Raw genomic sequence first — 15,341 nt, 5'->3', positions numbered from 1 at the left:
GCTTTTTATTGATACTGGCAGCAATAAAGACTTATAGCATGGTAAAAAGGAGCTTGTCACTGATGTAAAATCTCCTCAGGCAAAACATGCTAGTCTGAATGAGCCTGTGGTTTTTAGAACCAATAATATATATCTGGACTATTGTTAGGACAGATCTACAATGTTAAATTGTGCAAATGACTCCTCAATGCTCTGGGCCCTGGGTTTTTCTTAGTGAGCACCAAGGAGTGATTCTCTTCCTGCTTCTTCTTCCCGTGGGAGCGCATGCCCAGTTAAGTGAAGAGCTGAACTTTAACAAAGCCTACCTATTTACCTTAATAAAAAGTTCCATTTTTGACTCTGAATAGTAGACAATAATGCTGTATTCTCAAACACTCTTTCTAGTATGTGCTTTTAATCTAAACATGAGTACACACTTTGGAGCATCTGGGATGTATCTTATGCAAATGTACTTAATAGGGCATTGATCTTGCTGAGCCAAAAGAAAGCAATAACTTTTATATCTGTTTTGACAGTTTGTTACAACTGTTAACACATTCTCTCATAATGAAACGTGTTGAAAAGCTTGATGCCTTATGAGTAACAAAATTATAGGTGTCATGTAGCGTTAACAGCAAATCATTGCTTATTTCAGCAATTTGTAAATGTTGCCGACCGTTCATTTTGTAATACGTGGAACATGGAAAATGTTTTTTATTAAGAGCATTCAAGTTTATTGGGTGTAATTGCCTACACTGATCTAAAAGTCAGTTTAAAGTGCAGCGGGTGGTTCAGTTATTGCAATTTAATGGATTTGGCTTGATTTCTTGTATAGTTTAAATTGTTTCATTCACAAATTAAGGGCCAGTTTCTGCTGTGTCTCATTTAAAAATTATTTTTTTTTACTTTCATTGCAGTATTTGTTGCAGTTATCAGGTATTCTCTAAGAAGTGCCCAGAATGATGGCTATGTCTCTTTAAAATCAGACTTCCGTAAAGTCCCTGTGCAGCATGACTGACAGTTATGGGCTTATTTATCAATTTTTGAGTTTGTAAATTAGAGATTGTTTTTCTGTTTGAATAAACTTGCATTTTAAATGCAAGTTATTAATAAGGAAAACTTGTTCAAATAAAAAAAAAATGGAATATCTCGAATTTGTGAGTTTAAAAGTTTTAAAAATCTCGAATGAAAAATATAACTTGACTTGATTTCTACACAAACTCACAAGCTTTTAGATGCTGAAGTTTTACATTCAAGTTTTTGGATTTTTTTCCCTTAATAAATACCAGACTTTAACGTTTCTGAGCCATTATTCTAATTGTCGCTAAAAAACTCGAATCGTGTAATGTGGGCCATGTTTTGGTCAACCTTTGCATTTTACAAAATTTAGTCTGTGAGATGCTTAGATGAAAAAAATGCCTGCATGCATAAAGTACTCTGTACTTTTCTGTTACTTCATAATAAATTTTATATTGCTGCAGTACCCAGGAATCCTGGGAACTCGCAAAAGAAATTACACTGCTCTGTGGCAGAAGAAGACAAGTGATTACTTCTATGGCATAATAGGATGCAGCTGTAGATCAGGGAAAGCACATTTCTGTGGGAACACAGTACAATTTTATACTTAACATTGAGAACAATATGTTCACAAATTACATCTGAAACACTTTAAAGGATGCGCTAAAAGAGCCTTGTTTTTACCAAATGAGTACTTCCAAAGTGAAGGCATTTTATGGAAGCCAACACTGGGTATGTAAAACCAATTTCTATTACTTCTTACTTATCTGGCGCGGAAAACCTTATTTTTCAAATCTTTTGTATTTTAAATAAAAGCATAAATAACTCATTTTGCTTAGCATGTGTTGTGTTAAATTGAATTTTCTGCTCCTCTCTCAAATCATATGTTTTTATGGGTTCTTTCGTCTAATCTGTAACAAATGTTTGCCTTCTCTGCTTACAAATTTTGAAAGCGAAAATTACATCTAAGCTGTCTTTTTGCATAGAATCACCTTCTAAATAATGTTGACCAAAACTGTATGTTCCATTCATTTTGTATTTTGTTTCTTTGAAAAGAGAATTAAGGCATAAAAGATTTGTGTGGTAGTATATATAGTTGACATTAAAAAATAAACTAAAATGTTTTTGTCATTTTTTCATGATCTTAGCAGTTTTGCATCACTAATATCATGATTTTCAACAGCAGCACTGTGCTGGCAGGCTAACCAGCTGATGGATTTACTGCCTGATCAAAGAAGATGAAGATGCTTCTCTGCACTGTTGTGTTGCTAACAAGCCTTTCACAAGTAGCATCTCGACTTGACTAGTGCAGCAATGCAGTGGTGCTACTTCTAAAATCATATTGACAATGTAAAACTGCTAATATCATGAAAGCTAAACAAAATAACGTAAACCGCAAAGACACTAATTAGAGCACTTTGAACTATTTTTTTTTTTTCAAATGTAATTCCTCTTCAAGAGAACTGTTGTACTTTATTTTTAGGGTTTCTGCACTAGCTTAAGGCAATGACAGCCCTTTAGCAATGACTATCTGGGTCTCTGAAATTGCCCCTAGTAGCTTCCCATCGTCTTTTCAGCTGATTCACTGCACATGCTCTGTGCTGCGGTATACTACACTTTTAAAAATAAAATTGCTGAAAAAGTGTGTGCTGAACTCTGTTCTTACTGGATAGTAAAGTAAAGTAAATTGAGGTAAAGGATTTCTTTATACAGAGGGCTTCTTAGTGGACTAAAGCTTATATAAACCAATATGTCGGAATAGGACTCATTTTCAATTATATGTTATGCCCTGTTTTATTCAAGAACAAAAACCATAGCTATTCATGAATTAAAGCAACTGGCAAAAAGTATTTCAGCACATGCCCTTGAAAAGGGGGTCTACTGCATCATATATGTATTTACAAATCTCCAGAAACAAGTGCAACAGCACTACGGGGGTACAACCTCAAAAGCACAATCACCTGTATCTGTAGGAAATTGCAGCAAAAAGGGAGCAAACTATGTAAAACATGGTAACTTGAACCTGTTTTTTGGATGCTGCTTTTTAAATGAGAGCTAAAATGTTTTCAGTTCAATAAATGAGTAATGTTTAATCTTTTTTGTTGTAACAGTACAGGTATGGGACCTATTATCCAGAATGCTCAGGACCTGGGGTTTTCCAGATAAGGGATCATTCCATAATTTGGATATTCATACCTTAAAGTGACACTGACACTAAAAAATTACTCCTCAAAATATGAATGTACATTAAAAGTTGCCTATAGGTCATGTTGATTGATTTTCGCTGAGAGATTTGCTTTTGTAAATAATTGTTACTTGAAGTTCCTAACCTGACTGTCCCTTCTCAGCCTGTCAGTTATAGCTTCTAATGCTAACGGACTCCTGCTGTACAAATATGGCAGCCCCTTTATAGGAGAATATGGGGGATCAGACAGGTAATATAAAAGCATTGGGTAAATACTTTTATGGCAAAAATGAAGGTGATGCAAAGACAATGTTATGATAGATGTAAAAAAAGGTTTAATTTCTGGTGTCAGTATCTCTTTAAGACTGCTTAGATAATCATTTAACTATTAAATAAACCCAATAGGATTGTTTTGCCTCCAATAAGGATTAATTATATCTTATTTGGGATCAAATACAAGGTACTGTTTTATAATTACAGAGAAAAAGGAAATCATTTTTAAAAGTTAGAATTATTTGATTATAATGGAGTCTATTGGAGATGGCCTTTCCGTAATTCGGAACTACAATTTTTTTTGCTCTTCTGTTCTATCACTTTAACATATTTGGACTTGTATGCAAATCTTATTCATGTTTGTGAAACTAATCCCTCTTATGACTTTTATTAGTAGCTTTCAAATGTTATTTGAATGTAGTGGCTTTTGAAACATATTTGAGTTATTTTCATTCTGACTTGGGTGGTAAGAATGCTGTAGAAAGCTTATGTTTTATTTTCCGCTTTTTTGTCTATTTTTCTCTTCTGTTCATTTGTGACCTTCTAAAAATAAACTGAAGCTACACAGAGGATTGAATTGGTCCTTAACTGGACAGATGTAGGTAACAGTGGATTAACATGGAACACAACCAAAGTGGAATTTAAAATGCATCATTGTTCTTCATATTGTGGCTTTAAACTGAAAACCATATGCAGCGGATATCTATCTGCCAGGATCTGTTTCTATTGATTCATCTGTATGCCACATTTGTATATCTGCATAATATTTATTTATAATGATAATATTGTAATTTATTTATAATGTAATATTGTAATATGTCCATGAGTCTTTTAGTGGAAACGTCCTTCCTGTTTTACCCCATCACTATGTAACACACACTCTGTTACTTTTACATACTGCTGATACTTTACCATTAAAAATCATTTTGTAATTTTCTTTTACGCAGTAAAACAGCAAATGGCTAAGGAACAAATACAAGATAAGAAACTACATAGCATTTTTAGAAACCATTGATTTGCTATTTTTCATGCAGTTACCAATGAATTATATGATATCAATACAGCACCGTTATAAAGTGGAAGTGGAGGTTACTCGCATTTTCTCCTGCCAAAGAACTTCATTCAGTGCAGAATGAAGGTCCGATCCCAGATACCTACAGTAGGTGCCCTGCATCCATGTACAAACTGAACAGTTACTTAAGAAGAAGAAGATATTTTTAAAAAAAATATGTGCTATTATAAGCTTTTGGAGGGGAAAATAAGAGATTTTTGAATTGAGAAACCCAATGGTATGAATATGTGTCAGAATGGTTTTATGCACAGTAGATCTTGCAAAAACAAATGTAGTTCATTGTCATCATTTATTTACATAGCAACAGCATGTAAAGGTGGCAGTCCTTCAGACCAATTCAGCAGCTTATCTGGCCAATATATGAGTACCCCCTATAGGCATCCTCAACCAATTTCTGGCCAAAAATGAGCTAAGCGTTGAGTCAGGGACCGCATTGGTTGATGTGTTCCTCTCTCCATTTGGCCCTAGGGCCACCGCTGTTATGTTGTCTGATTGAACCCTGATTGGGTGGCAATCATGCGTAATTGCACATTGTCTGCCTGTTGTATTGTGGTTAACCTTCTGCATAAGGTGGCTATCTGTCCTGTGGGAGGAAGGCTCTCCATGCAGATGTGTCAGGGTGAGTCCCAGGTACTGCACCTGTTGTGCTAGGGTGAGGACTGACTGAGGATGGTAGTTTATGAGCCATCCTGTCTGTGTCAAGGACTGTATCAGAACAGTGAGGTGTTGTGTGGCTGTGAGCGCAGAAGGGGCCTTCACCAGCAAGGCTGCTGCCATTACATATGTGAAGATGCGTGGCACGGAGGTAAGGCTGAAAGGTAGTGCCACGTATTGCCAACCCTGCCTCGCAGAATCTTAGGAAGCGGTGGTGGTTGGGGTGGATCGGAACATGTAGGTACGTGTCCATGATGTCCACCACTGCCATGAATTCCCCCACCTCTAACAACATTAGAACTGATTGCACAAACTCCATCTTAAAGTGGTGCCTTAGCACGAACTGGTTGACCTTCTTGAGATCCAATACTGGGCGATAGGAACCGTCCCTTTTGGGTACTATAAACAGATTTGAGTAGAAGCCAGGCGGGGACTGGATGAACTACTCCTGAAGAGGTGAGATTGTGTAGGACCTCCTTGTAGGCTGAGCGTTTGGGTCCCTGTGATGGGAGGAGCAACAGGAAGAACCGTTTTGGAGGGGGTTGGGAGAATTCGATCAGGTAGATAAAATTTGGAGGACCCAAGGGTCCTGTACATGGTATAGCCACACCTCCTAAAAGTGTCTTAGGCGGCTGCCTAAGAGGATCCCGTCGGGGGTGGGCACCCCTTCAGATGGAGGTGGACTTATCCTGGGGGAACTTAGCGATGCTCTTGGTTGTAGACCATGATCTGCCTTGCTTCGCTGGATATCTGGGGCTGAAGCTCCCCCTGTTGAGGTCTGTTGCTCCTTGGATGTTGCCTTTGGTCTTTTGGCCCTGATGGGGAAGAAATGTGCTTTTACCCCCTGTTGCTTATGCAATGATCTTATCCAGTTTGGCGCCAGAGAGCTGTTTCCCTGAGAAGGGAAGCAGAGATTTCTTTGATGTGAGGTCTACCGACCAGGTTTTGAGTCACAGGAATCTCCTGGCTGTGACAGACTGTGCTGAGGCCTTAGCAATGTGCTTGGCCAAGTCCAATGCTGCATCGCAGATGTATGCATTCGCATCAGCTATTTGTGATAGTAGGAGCTCTGTGTTTGGGTTATCAGAGCCTAACAGTTGGGGCACCTGTTTGCATGTTTGTCACACAAAATGTTTCTGATCATCAAACACATTTAACTATTAGTCAAAGGTAACACAAGTAAACACAAAATGCAGTTTTTAAATGAGGGTTTTTATTATTTAGGGAGAAAAAAAATCCAAACCTACATGGTCCTGTGTGAAAAAGTAATTGCCCCCTGAACCTAATAACTGGTTGGGCCACCCTTAGCAGCAATAACTGCAATCAAGCATTTGCGATAACTTGCAACGAGTCTTTTACAGCGCTCTGGAGGAATTTTGGCCCACTCATCTTTGCAGAATTGTTGTAATTCAGCTTTATTTGAGGGTTTTCTAGCATGAACCGCCTTTTTAAGGTCATGCCACAACATCTCAATAGGATTCAGGTCAGGACTTTGACTAGGCCACTCCAAAGTCTTCATTTTGTTTTTCTTCAGCCATTCAGAGGTGGATTTGCTGGTGTGTTTTGGGTCATTGTCCTGCTGCAGCACCCAAGATCGCTTCAGCTTGAGTTGACGAACAGATGGCCGGACATTCTCCTTCAGGATTTTTTGGTAGACAGTAGAATTCATGGTTCCATCTATCACAGCAAGCCTTCCAGGTCCTGAAGCAGCAAAACAACCCCAGACCATCACACTACCACCACCATATTTTACTGTTGGTATGATGTTCTTTTTCTGAAATGCTGTGTTACTTTTACGCCAGATGTAACGGGACACGCACTTTCCAAAAAGTTCAACTTTTGTCTCGTCGGTCCACAAGGTATTTTCCCAAAAGTCTTGGCAATCATTGAGATGTTTTTTAGCAAAATTGAGACGAGCCATAATGTTCTTTTTGCTTAAAAGTGGTTTGCGCCTTGGAAATCTGCCATGCAGGCCGTTTTTGCCCAGTCTCTTTCTTATGGTGGAGTCGTGAACACTGACCTTAATTGAGGCAAGTGAGGCCTGCAGTTCTTTAGATGTTGTCCTGGGGTCTTTTGTGGCCTCTCGGATGAGTTGTCTCTGCGCTCTTGGGGTAATTTTGGTCGGCCGGCCACTCCTGGGAAGGTTCACCACTGTTCCATGTTTTTGCCATTTGTGGATAATGGCTCTCACTGTGGTTCGCTGGAGTCCCAAAGCTTTAGAAATGGCTTCATAACCTTTACCAGACTGATAGATCTCAATTACTTTTGTTCTCATTTGTTCCTGAATTTCTTTGGATCTTGGCATGATGTCTAGCTTTTGAGGTGCTTTTGGTCTACTTCTCTGTGTCAGGTAGCTCCTATTTAAGTGATTTCTTGATTGAAACAGGTGTGGCAGTAATCAGGCCTGGGGGTGACTACAGAAATTGATATTGAAATTGATAAACCACAGTTAAGTTATTTTTTAAGTTAAGTTATTTGGAGTTTTTTTTCTCCCTTAATAACGTAAACCTTCATTTAAAAACTGCATTTTGTGTTCAATTATGTTATCTTTGACTAATAGTTAACGGTTTTTGATGAGCAAAAACATTTAAGTGTGACAAACATGCAAAAGAATAAGAAATCAGGAAGGGGGCAAATAGTTTTTCACACCACTGTATACATATACATATAGAAAACTAACTGTAAATCTTGAGATTAGAGTAGCCCTGCATATTATCCTTGTCCAAGAAGTTATGCATTGTAGGCATTAATGGAATCTGCTACCTTACTGCCCTCACTGTGGAGAACTTTTTGGATTTTTTAAAGTTCTGTTCTAAAGGGGTGGCCTTTTTTGTTTTCATTTAACATGATCTTCCAATATCTGTGTAAAATGTCCTCTAATTTACTTGTAAAAAGTAATTATGTCCCCAAGTGCCTTTTCTCCAATGAAAGTAACCCAATATTCATTAATTTCTCCTAATAGTTTAATTCTTCTTTTTGTTATTTTATTGAGTGGGAAATACCAGGTATTTTGTGTACTTACTTTTTACACAGAAAGGATTAATTATTTTCTGCATAAATGATTGCAAAATCTAAATTTGTTCAATTATATCAGGTATTATATTTAATTATATTGGTCAAGTTATCTTTATACACTTTTGAATGACAATCAATATTGATATGGCCACATATGTTAAAGGAACAGTAACACTAAAAAATGAAAAGTAATAAAAATATAAAGCACTGTTGCCCTGCACTGGTAAAACTGGTGTGTTTGCTACAGTAACACTACTATAAATTATATAATAAGCTGCTGTGTAGCCACGGGGGCAGCCATTCAAGCTGGAAAAAGGAGAAAAGGCACAGGTTACATAGCAGATAACAGATAACTTCTGCAGAGTACAATAGTGTTTTATCTGTTATCTGCTATGTGCCTGTGCCTTTTCTTCTTTGAATAGCTGCCTCCATGGCTACATAGCAGCTTATTTATATAAATTATAGTAGACTTTCTGAAGTAAACACACAACTTTTACCAGTGCAGGGCAGCAGCACATTATATTTTAGTTACTTTTATATACTTTCATTTTTTGGTGTTACTGTTCCTTTAAAAAGCAACTTTATCTAGGGTGTTATTTGTTCACTGGAACTCAAGCTTTCACATTTTGCATGACAAGCTACATGCATTTGCAAGCAGACAGCAAAGGTTATTTGTTTTAACACTACTCATTTGAGTTACATCTCTAGTTACTGTAAGATTTATTTAACAGTGGGGTCATCCTACCAGGTACAATAAGTGACCCATCACTTTTCTTCTGGGTCCTCATTCCAATTTAATATCCCTGTCTACATAAGCTTTCCCTAAAATAAAAATATTGCTTTAAATTACCCCCCTCCCCCTTTTGCCTACTTTAAAACTCATCCAGTCTCTTAGCCAAAGAAAAGTCATCCCAGTTCTCTAGAAGCCGACATTTTTGGGTGTGTTTTTTAGCAAAAAGATTTCAGAAGCCATATAACTTAAAACCACTTTGTGTGACTTTAGAATAAGTGCAGAAATCCATCTTTAAAAACTTTTGGTAGTGTCCCTTAAACTTCTCTTATAAAGAGACCTTATAGCTTAGCTAGAGGAATATTAGATGCATTTTAGAGACCTTATAGTCCATCAACAGATTCATGTGAAGTTCTAGAGATAGTTAAAATAATAATATAGGAAGTTAAGTGTTCAGAAACTAAGGGAGTACAACATTGTTTGGATTTTGGCAGACTATCCAGTTGACAATATTTGTTCCTTTTGATAAGTTTGAAGTAAACATTATGTTGTATGACAAATTCTGGTGTCTTTTAAATTGCCGTAAACTTCTCTATTCTATTCCATTGACATATTAATTTTACTGTCATAGTGTTGCTTTTTAAAGTTGGAATCCCTGTATTACAGAAGCACACAGGAAAACAGAGATCAAGCAAAATAGGTTGGATACCTTACACTGATATTGCTAAGAACGGATAGAAATAAATCTAAGTAGTTTTGCAACACCTTCAGTATAATCACCATGTTTGGCAGTGCTTGCTAGTCCTTAAATGACCTCTTGTATTGCATTAGGTAAAACTGTGCTTTACCAAAGGGACTGATGTGTAAGAACTAATTTGCTAAAAGCAATGTGATTAAGACAAGGACATTTCTCATTCCTCACTCACAGCAATTTATTTTGTAGTTGTCTGAAAGAATGCATTTTCACAGCAGGTTTCTGCCTTGGGAATGATTAAGGCTGGCTTGATAACTATAAATGAATACTAACAGGAAATATAAGGATTTGTTGTTAAGCTGTGGTTGAACATTATTCTTACTAGTGCTTCTGAAATGGATTGAAAAGGTACAATAGACCAAACGGTTACCAAGTAAGCAAATAGTAAATACAATAATGTTAATTCATATTAATTTTAGAAGTGTTACAGATTTAGAAAACAATAATAGTTTGCATTGTAAGGTGCAACAGAACTTAAAAATGAATAATATACAAGTACCAGTTAAAAGGGTGTACTGTATTTTAAGACCTAAGAGTGTCATTAAATAGTCATTAAAGAGTCATACTTGAAAACGACTCTTCAAAATATTATTGTACATTAAAAGTTACATTTAGGTTATGTTAATCATTTTTCAGCCTTTGTAGGTAATTAGTAATAGCATCTAAAGCTAACGGGCTACTGCTGCACAAATATGGCAGCCCCCTCATAGAGGGACATGGGGATTTGGTAAGTAATGTAAAAGCATCAGGCAAATACAAAAATTACAAATAGCTTGCAAAGACATTGTTATGAAAAAAGTAAAAAAAGGTTTAATTTCTGGTGTCAGTATCTCTATAAAGGAGAAGCAAAGGTAAAAATTAAGAAAGCTTTATCAGAAAGGTTTATGTAAATACAGCCATAAGCACTGACAGACAAGCTGCGTCCTCTATCAAAAGAAACCGGATTTCATGTCTTCATTTGTGTAAACATGTTCTAGGGTGTCAGACTTCCTCTATCAGAAAAATCCTTCATTCCTGGCTTGTGTCTGCATTCCCCCTCCCATCAGAATGTGGGATCTAAACTACCAGTAGCCAGAGCTGCAGCATGGAAGCTACTGAGACCAAGCTAAAATGGCAGCTGCTATCTTAAGCAGGTAAATGGAGCTTCTAGGGCTGTTTACTTAGGTATGATAAAGCTTTCTACAGATTAAATAAAGAGTTCTAGGTGGCACAGATATGGCTAATCTATTGGCATTAAAATGCCAAAATGCCTTTCCTTCTCCTTTAAGACATCAAAATCCCACATCTTGTGTATTCCCAATTATTGCAGCCTAGGACAGTTTTCTTTAACCAATATATTGTAGTAGGTACTACCTGAGTGGCATGAATGGGTTGCATGTGTCCAGTCCATCAGAAGATTTTCATGCTTAATTTTACATATAGATATAAATAATAATATACTCTGTTGCTAGACACTGTATTAGTGTATTTCTTCTTGTAAACAGTGAACTTGGATTCAATTCCAGTATGTATTTTTTTCTAGAAAATGTCATCGCTCAAAGCATGGATGATACAGTGTGGTTGCCAAGTGGTTTATCTAAACAATCTCATAAAGTTCTGTGTGGGCTTAACTTAAGATGTCCTTTCTGTTTTTTAAAGAAAGCATCCTGTGACCAGAAAATACCCTGTAGTAACATGTGTTTTGTATGAGAATTTTCAAATGGTGGATGAAATCATAGCCATTGCTTTTAGGTTAAATGATAAATGTGTTGTTGATGATCTTAGCGATATATTTTGCTTTATCAGCGATGCAGAAACATGTTTTTTAAATGGATTCCTAAAATAAACATCAAAGAATTTTTATGCAAAGCTACATGCTAAGCAAAACCTGATGCATTTATCATATGGCTTTGTTTGGCAACAATAAATTTATCTGTTTTGGTTGTTTAAATGTATAAAACCACTCAGAATGACTTGTTTTCCCACACATAGCAAAAACCACAAAAACACTGCATGAGAAAAGCTTGTTGTGGAATACTACTCATTTAACCAATGGGTAAGCCATGCACGCAAAATTGTATTCTTCCCTTTTCAACACTTGTTCAATGAATAGGGCTTGTGCTGAACATAGTTTTTGCTTGTTGTTTTAATTAGGAAATATCTATGCTTTTTATTATTTCTTGCACTAAACAGTGCAAAATGTGAAAATTAAACTAAAGTCACTTTCTAATTCCTGGTCCCAATAAGCAAAGCCAAAGAAATCACTAGTACACCAAGAAGCCTGTGTGTGCCTTTTTTTTTTTGCTATCTCTTGGACCCTTCTGGTTACCAGTAGTTGGGTACTGCTTGGAATGTGGATTCAAGTGGATTCAATATCCACCGATTGACTCAAATGTCTGACATAGACAGGGAATAGCAAAATACATACATTGAAGGAATGGTTTTTAATTACCATGTTTCCATACACCCAGTATTCAAAGTATACCCTGTTTATCAAAAGGCATAGTGACATTTAGCAAGAACTTGTCACTATCTCTTAATACAGTACAATAAGCTAGCCAACACTTACTTTTTAGTTGACAACAGTGCCATCGGCAAGTTTCTTGATAGTATTGTATATGATGGACACAGGAGCATCAAGGTCTCCTGAGATAGACTGGTAGCCTTAAGATTTTGCATGCTCTTTTAGAATCATAGAATCTCATATCCTCAGACAGTTCTCTGTTTTTGTTCCTTTTTTTCATGGTCAATGTGGTGCACACAGGCAATGCACTGCTGTTCTTTGATAAATGTGTCCTTATATTGTGGCACCTGTAGCTCCTCATAGGTGAGTTTACTTACGAACAGGAGAATTGCTTGCTTGAGATACAAATATTTCCAGTCCATTTTGGATTTCTGTTTGGAAGATGAGATATAGATATTTTCTGCAGCTTTTGGTATTGTTCCACTGCATACAAAATAAATACTTGCGTGGGAACCATAGCATTGTTGTTCTTAACAATTAAATTCTTTTGGCAGAAATGGTGCATTATATGAAAATTGTGCCAATATTTTTGCCACAATTGCATGTGGACCCATCATAACTTAATATGTAAACAGTTTATATCCAAAGATTGTTTGACCACCCACTATATAAAACAAAACAAGGTTAATTTATGCTTCATTGAAAGGTTCACTTTGCAGTAACTGTCCAGTCGTATGATATTTTGTATGATAGCACGAGTTGAAAAGTAAATATTTTCATTTCAGTTCTGTGGCATGGTGCCTTGCTGAATGGACTTTTAAAGGTGGCTCTATGTTTATTTTCTTTCAGTCATTTAAATCCAAGGACGGTTACCTAGTAATTGGGGCAGGCAACGATCAACAGTTCTCTACTGTTTGCAAGGTAAGCACAATGATGAGGTAATTTAAAAGGTCTCCTCTTAACTGCCATGTTACATGTTTCAATGCCAAAATACCTTTTTTAACATTTTTAAGTTATAAAAACAAGAAGGAAAAAATGGCTATTTGGCGATGGACTAATTATTATTTTTCTTGGCAGTGATGCCTAATACTACGTAATTAAGTCCTTTACATGACCTGTCATTAGGCAGACTGCAAAACTGTGAATATGAGAGAAACGCTATGTGTATAAATACTACAAACAAACGATTTTAAAATAATTCTTGAACACTATTGGTTATTTAACAGGAACTGATGAATAAAATAGGTTAGTGTACAGATACAGGACCTATTATCCAAGAAACCTGTTGTCCAGAAAACTCTGAATTACGAGAAGGTCATCTCCTATAGATTCCATTTTAATCAAATTATTTTAAGTTTTTAAAAATGATTTCCTTTTTCTCTGTAAAAAGAAAACAGTTCCTTGTACCTAATCCCAACTAAGATATCATGAAGCTTTACTGGAGGCACAAAAATCTTATTGGGTTTATTTATTGTCTAAATTATTTTTTAGTCAATAGGAAAATGTATTTTTGTTTGTTGTCACCTGGGGACAATAGCACTAATTAATAGAAGAAAAGGCCCAGTTCCCTCACAGAAAAAGTTGAGAGTTGAAAAGGGACTTTATTGTTAGAAAAGTTTTTGGGGTTTTTTTTTTTTGTTTGTTTTAACGTCAGTAACCACTGCCATAAACCCATCATTTGCGAATTTAAACTTGCTACAAAATGTAGCGAATTTAAACAGATATAATAGTGCACAAAAATTATAATCTGAAAAAAGAAAGTTGCAAATGTGTTTTGCAAACAACATAGAGCTAATGATGGCTGCTCAAAAATAATAATCTATACTGAAGAAAAAAACAATCCTATTGGTTTAATTATGTAAATTATTATTAAGTTATGTCAATCCAATTTATGGGAAGATCCTTTATTAATGTCTTTGTAAAGGTTTTCATTTATCCAGGTCATGATAAATCTGTAGTAATCAAATCAACGAAACTTGCTGTGAACTTTTTTCCTGAAGACATTTCGGAATTGAGGAAGCCAGTCGGATGACTGACTTTCGTCTTCAAGAAAAAACTACACTACAGATACACTACAGATATACTTTACAAATATTCATAAAACTCCAAGTCCCAAGCATTTGAATTTGTAGACCTAAAACATGTACAGTAGTAAAGTATACAGAAGATTTGAAAACTGGTGAAAACACATGCAAAATACAGTTAACAAATAATGATATACAGATAAAATATCAAAATAAAGATGTACTTTTCACAGCTTCATAAGTATTCCCCTAAGTCTTATATAGTCTTTCAGGTAACCTTTTGTTTCTTCTACTCCCATGTAACTGGAGGAGTCCCAAGCGGGACTTGGATTTCTTACTTTTGAGTGTTATTCTGATATCTACTGGGAGCTGCTATCTTGCTACATTCCCATTGTTCTGCAGATTGGATGCTGGGGGGGGAAAGGAGGGGGGTGATATCACTCAACTTGCAGCTCAGCAGTAAAGTGTGACTGAAGTTTATCAGAGCACAGGTCACATGGCTGTGACACCCTGGGAAATTAAAAATATGGCTAGCCCCATGTGAAATGTCAAAATTAAAAATAGATTTCAAAGCTCTAGTAACTTATGCGTTTTGAAAAAAACATGTTTTCCCAGGGGCGTCACAAACAGACGGGGGGCAGGATCGCTTAGAAAAGCACAAGCAACCTGCTCTGCTATAGGGCAAAGGAGTGTGGAGAGTTTGGGTGTTGTACCCCTAAAACTGTATGAAGAGTAGCGTTTAGAAAATGAGGGGTGCGAAGAAGAAAAAGATAAAGTCAAAGAACAGTATGTTGGGTTTTTCAGCCCAACATAATTAGAATTAAAATACCGAAAAAATTGAATATTTGTGACTCTTCCTCAAATATCTTAACAGGTTTAAGGAAACACATCCAAAACACACAGACAAATAATATCAGATTTCGAGGCAATTGCACGTTATACAAATCCCATTGCATTCATTAGTTGGCAATTCACTTAATATAGAGTATAAGCAGCATCACAACCCATATCTCTTAAGGGCTGTGAACACTCAGTGCCGATATGTAAGGTTCAAACACTTTTGGACACCAATACTCCTCTCTGGTGTCTGGCTACACAACCTCATAATTATTGACAAGAGCTCAACAATAGACTTGCTCGATTCACTAAAAGGACAGGCGTCATTTAACTCGATGAGCGATTTTCTTGCATTATT

The 15,341-nt window shown here is 36.4% G+C and overlaps 1 protein-coding gene across 2 annotated transcripts in view; it reads left to right on the top strand.

Annotated features, from left to right (window-relative positions):
• The window catches only part of sugct (succinyl-CoA:glutarate-CoA transferase), a 332,890-nt gene that overhangs the window by 98,133 nt on the left and 219,416 nt on the right, over positions 1-15,341 (top strand). For both annotated transcript variants that reach the window (XM_031904075.1, XM_002933407.5), the window contains exon 10: positions 12,972-13,043. In XM_031904075.1, coding sequence (XP_031759935.1) covers positions 12,972-13,043 — 72 coding nt within the window. The remainder of the gene's footprint in view (positions 1-12,971; positions 13,044-15,341) is intronic.

The sequence above is a fragment of the Xenopus tropicalis genome, chromosome 6 (genome assembly GCF_000004195.4).
Source record: "Xenopus tropicalis strain Nigerian chromosome 6, UCB_Xtro_10.0, whole genome shotgun sequence".
Taxonomy (NCBI): domain Eukaryota; kingdom Metazoa; phylum Chordata; class Amphibia; order Anura; family Pipidae; genus Xenopus; species Xenopus tropicalis.
Note: the sequence above shows the minus strand (reverse complement) of the source record. Positions and strands in the feature narration are given on the sequence as shown.